We start from the raw sequence: 14,274 nt of genomic DNA, 5'->3' as shown, positions 1-14,274 counted from the left end.
AGTTATTTCAGAAGTGTTTTACAGAGTTTTCCTGTCCTCTTGGATTCATTTACTATTGTTCCTTTTTATATTTGGGTTTCAAAGAGCTTTTTCCTCTCCCTTTTTAATATCCATGATGCTCAGCCAATTGTGATTTCTGGTATTGCATAGCAAAATTTTTCTTAGAGTTAACTTAAATTACCTGGTCTGCGTAGATCACATCTGTACTACAATACAACTGATTCCTGAGAAATTAGTGCAGAAAGTCTTATTGATCATATAAAGAAATACAAGAGAATTATAGTGCATAATCTCTGCCCTCAAGGCTTATAGTCTGGTTAAAAAACTAAAAATAAACCTATAAAAAATATGACATTTAGATAATAATTCTGTTAGGTCATAGAAGAACACATGATTAATATAAACAGACAATGATGACTTTGTAATTTAGAGAAGGGAGTGATTTACATTAGCAGGTTAATCAGGGAAAACTTTATTGGGCTCATGAAATTTGAACTTAGTTCTGAAATATGAGTAAATTTTAGATAAAAGAGAGACATTAATTCAGATTTCTTGTGGATGAATTTCACAATACTTTGTCCCTTCATTTTTTTCTTAAAATGTTTATATGAACTATTTCCTTTTAATTATATTTTCTATCCAATGTAGTTATAATAAACACTTGAAAGTGTTTGACATATCAGTTGCCTTCAGTTTTCTGTTTCTGTGTTTTTGTCACAGGCATCCTAGTTTTCAGCTGCTACAGAAAGGAAACAGGTATGGTTGAATCAGTATCACTTACCTCCTATATATTCATGTTAATAGAAACATTAAGAGGAAACCAAGTGATATGAGCTCTTGGACTTCCTGTGCTCATGCATTGTGTAAGTGCCCATTCTAGTCCACACAAAGAAATGTTTGCCTTGTACAGCTTTTTCTTTTGTGATGGTAAGGTGACGTGTTTGATCTGTATGATTTATTGTACAGCTGTTTCTACCGAGGAAGTCTAATTGAACCTGTTGAAATATGACACAAACATAGCCTCCATCTGAGATATTGTGCTACTTTGTCAACTAGATTGTACCAATTATATTTGTTGAAAGGTTTTTATAGTCTTATTTTTTTGGATTTCAAAACAGTAATGTATCAATTATTTAATTATTTGAAAGAGTGTCTAAAGCATTAATAGTAATTCCAAGTTGTGTGTTTTTCCTAAACTCATGCTATTGCTTGCCCAACTATGATCATCTCTCAAAACACATCCTTTATATCCCAGAATAAATTTTGCTGGTTATTAGTCACTACTTTAATTAGACTGGAGCACAAGTAAGAGATATTTATTTATTGATGTATATCTGTAATTTATAGTTTTCAAAGTTGTATAAAAAATATAATTACCTTTAAATTCCAAGAGGAAGTATGAAATATATGAAAGTTTAATTGTTCTAATATTTTTGAAATTATACTTACAAGAGACAAGTCCCATTACTATATAGGCTAGATTCTAACTAAAAAATACCTAATACTGAATAAACTTGTCATCTTTTCTCCATTTCAATCCACAACCTTACTTTCAACTGTTCGTTTTTTTCTTCTTCTTTTACACACCCTCCCTCCCCAACCCCAGCATGCTTCTTTTTTTTATTGCTGCATTATTTTATTTTTAAAAATGATTTCTAAATTTAATAGCCTTTTTGGGGAAGCATTTTTAGATTTGCAAAAAAATTGTGTAAAAAGTACAGAGTTCCCATATACCCTGTCACTACCCTCTACATATGTGCTTCTTGGCCCAGAATCCTTCTCATCTTTTAAAGTTCTGATATGTGCATTTGCTTGATAGTAACTGCTCACCTACTTCTTTGTCTCAAGTTTTCATAGACAAAGCTACTCTGCCTTCACTCTTTCATAATTCTTAATTTTTTTAAAACCTAATCTGAAAATTGAAGAACTGTAGTCAAAGGGAAAAACTGTTGTCTTTTATTGTTAGCATTATGTTGTAACTCTGGATTTTCAAATATAAATATCTTTCATTGATAAATGTTGACTTGCCAACTTTATTTTCCTCTGTAACGTTCTTGTATTTTTCATTCTGTGGAATTTTCTGTATAACTATCAACCAGAACTGGAAAATACTTAAACATCTCTTATCTATCAAAGCCTAAAGAGTTCCTATTATTTACTTTTTTTTTTTGAGAAACCACTAATGAAGTTTTCAAAAGGAAGCCATTTTTTAAAAAAGGATATATAAAACAGGCACAGAAATGGAGTAGGCCAAAATCAGAATAATTCAGTAGGATGGAATTATCCAGTGTGGTTTTTTTTTCCTTTTTGCTGTATTCTTTTAAATAATTGGGGAAAAAAGACAAGAAGAGAAGAGAACTATATCAAATAAGTAAGATGTAGAGAAAATATGGAATTATAGCTTTCTGAAGTGTGTGTGTGTGTGTGTGTGTGTGTGTGTGTACATGCTTATATAAATATAAGCTTGTAAGTAAGGCTTTGCCTAGGAAATAAAATTTTCTACCTTGAAAGGTACAAAGTATAAATACTGGGGGACATTCTTTTCTGTTATAGTTATTTTGTTTCTTTCCTTCTACAGTGGCCATTCTGGCGAAGAAGTACAGTTACGCAGTGAGGCCATTAAAACATCAGATATTGACAATCCTGGCGATTTTAAGAAGCAATATGAATCTAGTTCTTCTAGCACTCATAGTGATAGTAGCAGTGATAATGAGCAAGACTTTGTTTCCTCCATTCTACCAGGAAACAAACCAAATGCAACGGGTATAAGGCCACAGCTGCACAAAATAAGCATAATGAAAAAGAAAGCTGGTCAGAAAGCTAACTTCAAGCAAGAAGACAAAGAACAGACAGTAATAGAAGTCACTGAGCAGTTAGGCAATTGCAGATTAGATAATCAGGAGAAAGCTGCTGCTTGTGAACTTCCTTTACAGAAAGTAAATACTCAGATTTCTTCAAGTAGTTCTTTGAGACAAAAATTAGAGGCCTCAGAAATTTCTGAAAATAAATACAGTAGTTCAGAAATAACTCTCGTAGGCATAAGTAAGAAAAGTGCTGAGCATTTTAAGAAGAAATTTGCCAAATCAAACCAAGTTTCTAGGTCATCTTCTAGTTCAGTGCAGGTGTATCCTGAAGTTGCAAAGGCAAACTTAATTAAGGTTCTGAAGGAGACTTTCATTGAGTGGAAGACAGAAGAAACTTTGAGGTTTTTGTATGGCGAGAATTATGCGTCTGTGTGTCTGAAACCGTCTTCAGCCCCTCTGGTTAAAGAAGAAGAACTTGATGAAGATGACATAAACTCTGACCTAGATAGTCATTCCCCTGCCTTACAGGAATCTCAGGACAGCTTAGATGAGTCTTTGCCTTTTAGGTCCTCAGATACAGCCACTAAACCACTGCCAAGTTATGAGAACTTGAAAAAAGAAACTGAAACATTAAACCTAAGGATCAGGGAATTTTACAGAGGACGATATGTTTTAAATGAAGAAACCACCAAATCACAAGACTCAGAAGAGGTATGTCTTCATGATGATGAGTTTTCCATGCTGCTAACATATGAAATACTCACCGTCGAAAATCATGGAGCAGGAAGAAAAATACTGAAGAGAATTGTTAAGTTTTTAGAAGGCTTCTTTAGTCAGTCAGTCTTTTGGTTTAAAATGCCATCTCCAGTATTGGCATTACTGCTTTTCCAAATAAGTTGAAGTTTGCCCCTGAAAATTTTCATAAATGTGGAACATTTTTCTCTAATGTAGAAATAGCCTAGAATTGTGGGACAAAGTTTTCTTTAAACCTAGTCCTTCATTTAATATGTAGGACCTCTGAACAGACTTGTTTTTTTTGTTTTTGTTTTTTATTGGCATGTATGTTTTCAGATTTCTACATGGGGTGCGTATCTTTGTATCTTATTTTCAATGGAACTGTATGCAGTGGAGTAGACTTACTAGTTGAATGGTAAAATATTTGTTTGGCTAATATTTGGCAAGCATACCCATTTAAAACATTATAAATGAAAATAACATAGTAAAGGAGACTTATTAGGAAATAATGGACATAGGAGAAAATGGAAAGAGCACATTCAGGTAAATCTAGATTTTAATATCTGCTATGTCATTTACTAGCTGTGTGAAAAGTTAGTTTCTTGAGTTTGGTTGCTCATCTGTAAATGGGACTGACTATATAAATAGCTTCCCTTGCTCAATTGTAATGAAATAATGTAAAGCATTTATCACAGTGCCTGACATATAATTGGTACTCAGTAAAGAGTAGGTTTATGTAGAGACTGAATGTATGCCACTGAGATTGGGGGAGATTTTTTAGTATTTCTATTACCCATTTTTGGTTGATGTGTAGTTCGGGAAATGAAGTCATTTGGCATGAAGAGGAGTAGGCGATAACCTTGTTTTTACCACAAAACTTTGTTACTAAAGATTTCAGAGTAAATGTACCTCTAACTTTAAGAACACATTTGGAGATTTAGAAAGAGGGTGAAAGTGGAAATATAGTAAAAATTTAGAAATTTCTTATATTTCTACAGAACGTTAACCTGGCCCGGTACTATATTTGAAATTACGTCAATTGTATTATTAGACAGCATCCATAACTTTCATATTAAGCTTAGGGGAAACATTGATCTCTGTCAGCCAACTGCATAAGCCTACTTTAGTACATCACTTGTTTTATCACTTTTGCACCTACAAGCAGTAAGAAGGAAAAATTAATCCATGAAATTTGACTGTTAACTCTGTTACATAACATTTTAAAACTTTTTCATTGAAGTATTAGGTTGTTGGAAAAGTCATGACGCATTTTTGCAACGAAAAACAGAAAAAATATGTCATGACTTTTTCGACAGCCCAATATAACACAAATAGTGTACAGCTCATTGAATTACAACAAATGAACACTACCCAGGCCAAGAAATTTGAGTAAACCAGAGCCCTACTATGTCTCCTCCTGGTCACTACCTCTTTTCAAAATGAATGACTGTTTGAATAGCATAGCTACGTTTTGCCAATTTTGAACTGTATGTAAATAGATTCACATAGTATATATTCTATGGTGTGCAATTTGTATCATGCATCATTATATTCGTGAATCATTTGTGTCGTTACATATAGCTCTAGTTCATTCTTTCATTGCTGTGTAGTATTCCATTATAGAAATGTACCAGTATTTATATTAATGAGTATTTAGGCTGTTTCAGTTTGGGGCTATTATGAACTATGCTGTTATGAACTCTCTTATATGCCTCGCCTAATGTGCGTGCATTTCTGTTGGGTATGTACCTAGGACTGGAATTTCTGGGTCATAATGGATGAGTATGTGCAATTATACTGGATAATGCCAAATAGCTTTCCAAATTGGTTATGCCAGTTTATTTTCCACTACCACTATATGAGAGTTTCCATGAGTACTCATTCTCACCAATACTTGATATTGTTACTTTTCACCATTCTGGTCATGTTGCTTTTTGGTTATATTTCTCTTGTGATTAATGAGTTAAGCACTATCTTATTTGTTTATGGATCATTTGGATAGCCTCTTGTGAAGTGCCACATTGAAGTTTAAGAAGCACTGTTGATTTTTTGTTTGCTCAATGTATCCGAGAGGTGGGAGAGGTAGGTCAGAATCTCTCACCATAATTATGGATTTGTTATTTCTCCTTTTAGTTTTATGAATTTTACTTTTAATATTTTGAGCCCATGTTATCAGGTGCAAATGTAAGATTGTACCTGGAAAATTGAACCTTTAGCATTATGGAGTAACCTTTCACTATACTGATTTTTTTTTCTTCCTTTGAATCTACTTTGCAGACACTAGCATTCTTTCATTAGTATTTTCAAGGACTATCTTTTTAAATCTAGACTTGTAGTGTTTGTCCTTTATGTAGAGAATTTAGTCCATTTACATTTAATGTCATAATTGATGTATTTGAGTTTAAATCTTCCATCTCATTGCTTTCTGCATGCTCCACATGTTCTGTTGTGTTCCTCTTTCCTTTTTTGCTTCTCTGTATCAAATACCATTATTCCATTTTTTACCCTTTATTAGCTTGTTTTTATACATTCTTTTGCTGATTGTTAAGTGGTTACCCTAAAGATTAAAACCTGAATCTGTGTCTTATTAAAGTCTAAGTTAATACTTCTATTGCTTCCTTGACAATTAGAACTTTAGAACTTTAACTCTCTTACTTATGTGCTCTTATTGTGTACTGTTGTTCTCTCTACGTTTTGAATTTTACAAGATTTTTTTATAGTCAATATTCAGTTGGATTTGTCCAGTTAATTACTTCTTCATTGTTTTTCATTTCTTCCTGCATCTCCATTCTTCCACCTGAGATCATTTGCCTTGGGCCTGAAGAATATCCTTTTTTTCTATTAGTGCCAGATTGCTAATGGTGAATTTTCTGTTTTTGTCTATAACAAAATTTTTTATTTTACTTTCACTTTTGAAAAATATTTTCCTGAGTATTGAATTCTAAATTAGCAGTTTATTTCTTTCAGCCCATTGAAAAGATTCCCTTGTCTTTTGGCTTCCATTTATTGCCCTTATTGCTGATTCTTTGAAAATATTGTATTTTTTTCCTTTAGCTACTAAGACTTTTTTCCCCTTTGGTTACCATCAATTTTAGAATGCTTTGTGTAGGTTTGATTACATTTGTTCTTTTGGCTATTGTGATACTTGAACCTATGACTTGATTTCTTTCATAGGTTTTGGAATATTCTTCATTATTATCTCTACAGATACTCTGTTCCATTCTCCCTTTCCCTCCTGTCTGGTACTCCAGTTACAGATATGCTCATCTTTTTCATTGTATCTTCTTTGCTTCTTTTGTGCTTTGCATTATGTGTGTTTGTGGAAGGAGGGTGTGGGGTGTGACTGTGCTTCGTTCTGGATCTTTTCCAAGTCAGTACTCTTTCTTCAGTTATTTCTACGATATTATTAAATCTGCCTATAGACTTCTTACTTTTAAATATTATATTTTTCAGTTTTAGGGTTTTTATTTGGTTCTTTTATATAGTTTCCAGTTCTCTGCTGAAATTTTCAATCTTATTATTTTTCTTTGAGTATATTCAACAGAATTATTTTAAATAAAGCTGATAACTTCATTATCAGGATTTCTTGGGGGTTGATTTCTACAGGCTGTTTCAGATTTTGATCATATTGTTGTGTTTTCTTATTGTTTTATTATGTGGCAAACATTGTATATTAAAAATGACAGATATACGTAACTTGAGACCTCAGCTGATATTTTCTTCTTCTCAAATGAATTTATGTTTGCTCCTGGCAAATGATTTGTAGCAGTCCCAAATCACCTTAATCCAATTAGGAATTAAGATGATTTGAAGTTGGGCTTCACTCCCTGTAAGAGCCATCCTGTTTCCTAATCATTCCTACCCCTAAAATGTGATCCACGTTCTGGTCTCAAGCTTGGGGAGGGTTGCTAGTGCCTTTCCCTTCTTGGCATGTCCCAAACTCTTAATATTTATTAGAAAAGCAGGGCTCAGGTTCTCAGTATCTACGTTGCCTCGTCTGAAATTAATCAGTGCCCTCTCTGGAATTACCTTCTCCAGAATCGAAGGCTATAATTCTTTACAGCCTTCTTAGCTCTCTGATGCTTTCAAAGAAATGTGGGTTTTTTTCCCAGCGTTTTCAGTTCTCAGCAAGAAGGGTGGTTTGAATTGTCTTGTCTGCCATGTCTAGAAGTGGAATTCCCCATAATATATTTATAGTATTTGCTAATTTTAATCTTTTAATCTCCTACATTTACATAGCATTTAGGAGTTTACAAAGTCCTTTTGTATACATTTTCTCATTTAATAAAGAAGGTATTCCTGTCCCTTTTATACAGATGAGAAAACACTCTCAAAAGAGGGCAGATAACTCAAGCAAATTCACATCAGCCTAATGACTGAACTGTTACTCAAATTTAAATCTCCTAATTCTCAAGCCTCATTTTTACTTTGTGTACCATAGGTGTAAACTTTTGCGTTTTAATGTTAATTGTTCTTATCAAAGAATGTAAATTCATGATTTTGTTTTGCTTTGTTTAAAAATGAGATTCAGCATGATGATCCCACCTTTCCACTGATAGACTCAAGTTCTCAGAACCAGATTAGAAAACGCATCGTACTTGAAAAATTGAGTAAAGTGTAAGTATGTAATTCTCATTCCACTTTTATAATATTTTTAAATTAATTTGGTATTTGTGGGTTCATAATTTATAGGTATTATCCTTGAGTTTTGAACAGTTTGAAAAATACTGTGAAAAGTTTACATGGATTTCTTTACTTGAAAAATTGAGATAATATCCTACCAAGGAAATATTGAAATTAAGTTTTGTGTACAAGACACAGAAGTACATAATAAAGAGGAAGGTTGAGATTATGGGAGTAGAAAACCAAACTATCTCACTTCCACTTTATAATAATCCAGTGAAGTCAGGGAAAAAATATCAAAGCTAGACCCATTTAAATACTGATTTGTGGTAAATGTGTCACATCAGTTTCATATGTGAATAACACTTCATAAAGTTTTAACGGTCTATTAACTCACTCTGTATACATATTCATAGAACCATTTCACACTCAGCAACTTGAGTTTTTTTGGTTCAACTCAACTTTGCACTTTAGTTTTAAGCTTCCCGTGATGGAAATTACAATTCTTGTAATTAGCCCAGTCATAAATGACATTTGAAAATTGCAATCTTGGTTTCTTTTTCTTTCAAAAGGAGCATAAAAATCTTTTTTCCAGCGGTGTGTGAGCTGCCTTAAACTTTTCAACCTGCATTTCTTTCTTTAGCAGAAAACATGGAAAAGTGTTTTTAGTCATTGTTTAAGGTGTTCATATGGAGAGGCCTTAGTTTTGTAGTAGTTCAAAAATGAGAAAAACCCATTTTTTTGGAAGCCATAATATTTTGAGCAGCTTACTCCTCTTAAGTTTTACAATTTAGATAAATCTTTAAATTAATATTTATTGAATGCCTGTTATGTGTTAGGCTCTTCATATATAGTAAATTTGTTATTGGTTTTAGCTTTTATACATTCCTCATACTTGTACATTTGTTTCTGTTAAATATTAGGCTAGAAAACAGTCACCATCAGTGTGATTCATAGGACAAGAAGTTATCAATCCTTGACTTTAATTACTTAGGCTTTCAAAGTGGGGGTGGATTATCTATACTGGTAAGTAATAAGTAGATACGGATTTACCTGAAAACAGTTTTCTAGAACTTTTAGCTAATAAAAGTACCCGATTTTAAATTTAAGACCACATAGACATGTCATTGAAGAAATTCTATTTCTTCTGGGTTTTGGCTGTACCAGAAGATACCAAAAGGACCCCTGCTAGAAAACCAAATTATTGGTATTAATGCAAGAACTAAATTTGAGAAGAGGTGGGATAACTTTAAAAGAAGCACAGGGCTGGCTGAGTGGCACGTTGGTTAAGAACTGGCTTGGGATGCCAGAGGGCCCTGGTTCGGATCCCACATATGAGTGCCAGTGACACTGCCCTTTGCAGCTAAGATGGTGAACGGCTGCTCGACCTGGGGCTGGACTGCTGTGGGTCACTGGCGACGGCGTAGGCTGCAGTCGCCTGCTGCAGTGGGTTGCCATGGGCTACCGTGTGTAGCCAGCAGCCAGCGTGAGCGGCCAGCAGCCGCAGTGAGCGGCCGTCCAGAAGCCGGCGACTGATCTGCCTCGCCCGGGAAGAGCGCAATGATGGTGGCAACTTGGGCCAGTGAAGCAACGTCCTCCACAACTAGACTGAAGAACGAAAGGACAGCAACTTGTCTGTTCCCCTTCCCCAATTCCCCAGTGCTGTTCCCCTCCCCCAATTTCCCAATAAAATCTTTTTAAAAAAAAAGAAGCACAAAGAACATTGAAAACAAAATAATTATGGTGACATAGGGGGGGTTTTTTGGTTGATTGGTTGTTTATGAAAGCAGTTGAGTTTTTTTTCTCATAAAATTAAGACTTTTTGGTTTCTGATTGGAACAAACCAATTGTAAAAGGACTTTTTTTTAGATAATCAAAGCAAATGAAATGTGTACTGGGTATTAGATATTAAGGAATTATTGTTAATTTGGTTAGGTATGACAATTTTATTGTGGTTATATAAGCAAATACCCTTGTATTTATAGATCCCTAAGGAAATATTTAGAGGTTAAGTGATATAATGTCAGGGATCTATTTTAAAATATTACTGCAAAATAAAGAAAGGAAGAAAAAAATGAAGCATACGTAAGAAAATATTGGGAGGATGAATCTGAGAATTATTGCTATTCTCTATTTTGGAACATGTTTGAAACTTTCATAAATTTTAAAAAAGAAAAACAATACATGATTATTGGAGAAGATTGAGGCAGTACAAAATGGTGTAAAGAAGGAAGTGAAAACCACCTGGAATCCCCACAACTCAACAATAACTACAATTAGTATTTTGATGTTTGTCCTTGACCTATATGTGATATATACTCGCATGGTGTATATGTATTCATACCCTTTGGTTCCCTCTGTTATAGTATAAACCTGGAAGGACTGAAACATATTTGTATATACTATGTATTATATGTAATAGCATTATATAATATGTTTTTATAAAATGGGATAATACTACATGTGCATTTTTCACTTAATATCATGAATATCTTTCCACATTAAAAAAATAGATTCATGTTATCATTTTAAAAGTTCTATTATGTTCCATTATATGGGTATATCATAATTTATTTAACCAATCCCCTATTGATTAACATTTGTTTCTATTTTTCACTACTAAAAATATTCTTGCAACAAGCATCTTTTTTATGTTTATATTATGACTTTTATAGGATAAATTTTTTCATAGTAAAACTATTGGGTCAAAGAGTATACACATTTAAAATGTTAATATATATTGTCAACTTGTTCTCTAGAAATGTACTAATTTTTTCTGCCACCATAAGGATTTGATAAGGAGAAATATGCCACACTCCCCAATTTGACTATTTGGGAGCATTTCCTCTGGTCTTGTTTTCTTTCCATTTGGTCTAATATTTGAAAGTAAAGAGGTAGGAAAAACTAGAGATAAGAGTATAGATAGCAGCCAAAATACCATTTTTATATTTCAGAGCCTCTGTAACAGAGACTAAAGTGGAATATGGGTTTATTAGGAAATATTTCCTGATGACTTCTCACCAGTCATAACCTAGTTTAACTGTCTCCATCTAAGTGCTATTATTACCTATGGAAAATCCAGACTTAGGCAAGACCCAAAAATGTATCTATATAATTAAATTATATTTTTAAAGAAATATAATTTTTTATTTTCAGTTTGCCTGGACTTCTGGGACCTCTTCAGATTACATTAGGAGATATTTACACACAACTTAAAAATCTCGTCCGAACTTTCAGGTTGGTGTTAATATTATGATTTTCCTTCTCAGTTATTTTGACTTGAATGTGATTGCCTGGAAGATTCTATAGATAGACTAAGGCATGAAGAAACTAAGTGACTTACTTTCAGTGTTTTAGATCTAAATGACGTGTTCTATTTGCTCCTCCATTAAACATTACTTCTGTCTTTTGTTAAATGCAATCCCTTCTGTATTCAAACCTTGATATGTTTAGCTTTAGGTAGTTTATTTATAGAATAGCCCAAAACTAAGAAGGAAAATTATATTGAGACACAAAAATAGTTAGCCAGGAACATCTTGGATCTTAGTGATTAGTAAATCTATAGCAGATGACTAGCACTGTGCTAGGTACCATAGGCAGTACAAAAGAAGCAGTATGCCCACCCTTGAGGAAGAACTCTCCTGTGAGAAGATAAGGTGAACACAGTGAACAATATAAAACAATGGGAAATTTAATATTGAATTATTTGGAACAGATTTGAAATAATAAGTACAAAGAAAGGAAGACTAGAGAATATCAATTGAAGTAGAACAGTTGGGATTTTTCTAAAACTATCAAGGTAAAAATATTCAACCAGGCAAAGACTAGATTCTCTCCCAAGAAGCATAGGAATAGGCCTCTACATACTTAGTAAGAGAGGTGTACCAAATACACATTTTGGCCAGATGCCAATGATTAAATATTAATATTTGCCTATGGCTAAGATAGCACCAACACAGAATAAACTTCTAGGGTAGAAGAACCATTGCATCCCCAAAGTTAATTATTATGGTTTTATTGTCAAGAGCAGTAATAAGATGTTTAAAAGTTTAAAATTATAGTACAGGAACAATTTCTTGGCACTGTCAGCTGTTAGATTTCTCTTGCAGTCACTGTGCTGTATATTGGTAATACTAAATAGACATTAACTTTCAACCAGCACATTTAAAATATCACTAACCTTTTCGTGTGTCACAGAGTAGTTCAGGAAAACATTTTTCAATAAGGTATTTACTAGAAGGAACTAGGATTCATAGGTTAAGCAAATCTTAAAAATTCTTCATCTTCAGATTCTGAAAAGAATCACGTGTAACACTTTACGTTTAAATATTTAGGCTTCATAGACTCTAGATTATAGGAGTTGTCTTAAGACAGCCTTGTAGAGTCTTTGTTGTGAGGTTTGACTAAACAAAATATGTTTGGGATACCTCAAATTTCTCTAACAGTTTTGTCTTAACATTTTTTATTATTTTGATATGAGATTATATTTGGATTATTGTACACCCGTTGTTTACATAATTTAGATATATTTCCAACACATGATATTTTGAGGTCACATTGTTTTTAATTCATCATCACAAGATGTGAAGAATCCCCCAGTAGGACTTTTTCCTTCAAAGACTTATAATTTAAATGGAATTAACTAACTAAAATGTAAATACAGCTCTCAAAGGTTATTTTCTTTAATGTTTTAAATACCAGTACATAATACAGTTGTGCAAAGATTGAATTATGATAAAATCTAATCATTATTATTACATTATTTGAATTTTTATAAACATTTTTCTCTAAGATAATGTTCTTGAGAAAGTAATCTAATACATTCAATAGTTTTTATTAACTGTCAGTAGTTTTCTAAATAATTGGAAATTTTTACTATTTGTTTTATACATAAAATTAAGTTTTCACAAATATCATTAATTCCTGTAGCATATTATTCTAATGACTGATAAAATAAAAAGACATTTTCACTTCATTTCATCTAGAATGTTTATATTTGAAAGTACATGTTCAGGTAATAACAGTAAATCTGAATTACTGAGATTGTTACACTCATTAGATACCATGGAAGCTATGCAATCACAAGATCATTGATCACATACAGGTTTAGGAATGCCAGAAGTGATGCTCAGATTGGCGTCCGCCTTTGGAAGACTGACTAAATGCTTTGCAAAAAGTGAGTTTAGGCAATTACCAAGACCAAAGTTGAACCCTGCATTCCTTTTAGTGATGAAGAGAGAGACACTTGTTTTTTTCAGGTGTTCTCTTATACCAATCACAGAATCATGCATCCAAAAGAAAAAAAAGTATTTTTCAACTGTCTACATTGATGAAACAGTTTGAATAGATATATATTGGGTCGTCGGGAAAGTCATGAGGCATTGTTGCATTGAAAAACATAGAAAAATACGTCATGACTTTCCCGACCACCCAATACAATGTGGAAGCCCTGAAGTTTAGGGTTTGTTCAGGGTTTTTCAGGATGTGAATATCATATTAGCAGAAAGGTTAGCTGAGGGAAAATGAAGACTAGGTGCTGCCCTGTTTCACTGATTTTTAAAGAACTTCCCATACAGTTGCAGACAGTGTTCATTTAATCATTCTGAGCAAACTGGTAAAGCCACTGAAGACATACCAGACGAGAGGTTAGAATAAGACCTTTCATCTTGAAATACAAATATGAATTTTGTACTTCATTTTTTATTCCACTCATTTAGAATAGATTAGCAATTTAATTTACTTTGGCTATATTTTCTAGAGCTATTTTTCTATAGATCTAATTGGATATCTTCTATTTTTTTTTAATAAAGATTTTTATTGGGGGATGGGAACAGCACTGAGGAATTGGGGGAAGGGGAACAGACAAGTTGCTGTCCTTTTGGTCTTCAGTCTAGTTGTGGAGGATGTTGCTTCACTGGCCTAAGCTGGCACCATCATTGCGCTCTTCCCAGGCGAGGCATATCAGTCGCCGGCATCTGGACAGCTGCTCACAGTGGCTGCTGGCTGCTCACGCTGGCTGCTGGCTACACATGGTAGCCTGTGGCAACCCACTGCAGCCTACGCCGTCGCTGGCGACTCATGGCAGCCCAGCTCCAGGTTGAGCTGTTGTTCA

At 33.5% G+C, this 14,274-nt stretch overlaps 1 protein-coding gene across 2 annotated transcripts in view; it reads left to right on the top strand.

Annotated features, from left to right (window-relative positions):
• RPAP2 (RNA polymerase II associated protein 2) overlaps positions 1-14,274 on the top strand; it is an 83,070-nt gene that overhangs the window by 20,756 nt on the left and 48,040 nt on the right. Inside the window, exons 7-10 of one of the 2 annotated variants that reach the window (XM_019626986.1) lie at positions 721-756; positions 2,579-3,515; positions 8,071-8,156; positions 11,319-11,399. In XM_019626986.1, coding sequence (XP_019482531.1) covers positions 721-756; positions 2,579-3,515; positions 8,071-8,156; positions 11,319-11,399 — 1,140 coding nt within the window. Of the gene's footprint in view, positions 1-720; positions 757-2,578; positions 3,516-8,064; positions 8,157-11,318; positions 11,400-14,274 lie in introns of both variants that reach the window. The other variant, XM_019626987.1, reaches the window with a different exon arrangement.

Source organism: Hipposideros armiger, unplaced genomic scaffold (genome assembly GCF_001890085.2).
Source record: "Hipposideros armiger isolate ML-2016 unplaced genomic scaffold, ASM189008v1 scaffold_696, whole genome shotgun sequence".
Taxonomy (NCBI): Eukaryota; Metazoa; Chordata; class Mammalia; order Chiroptera; family Hipposideridae; genus Hipposideros; species Hipposideros armiger.
Note: the sequence above shows the minus strand (reverse complement) of the source record. Positions and strands in the feature narration are given on the sequence as shown.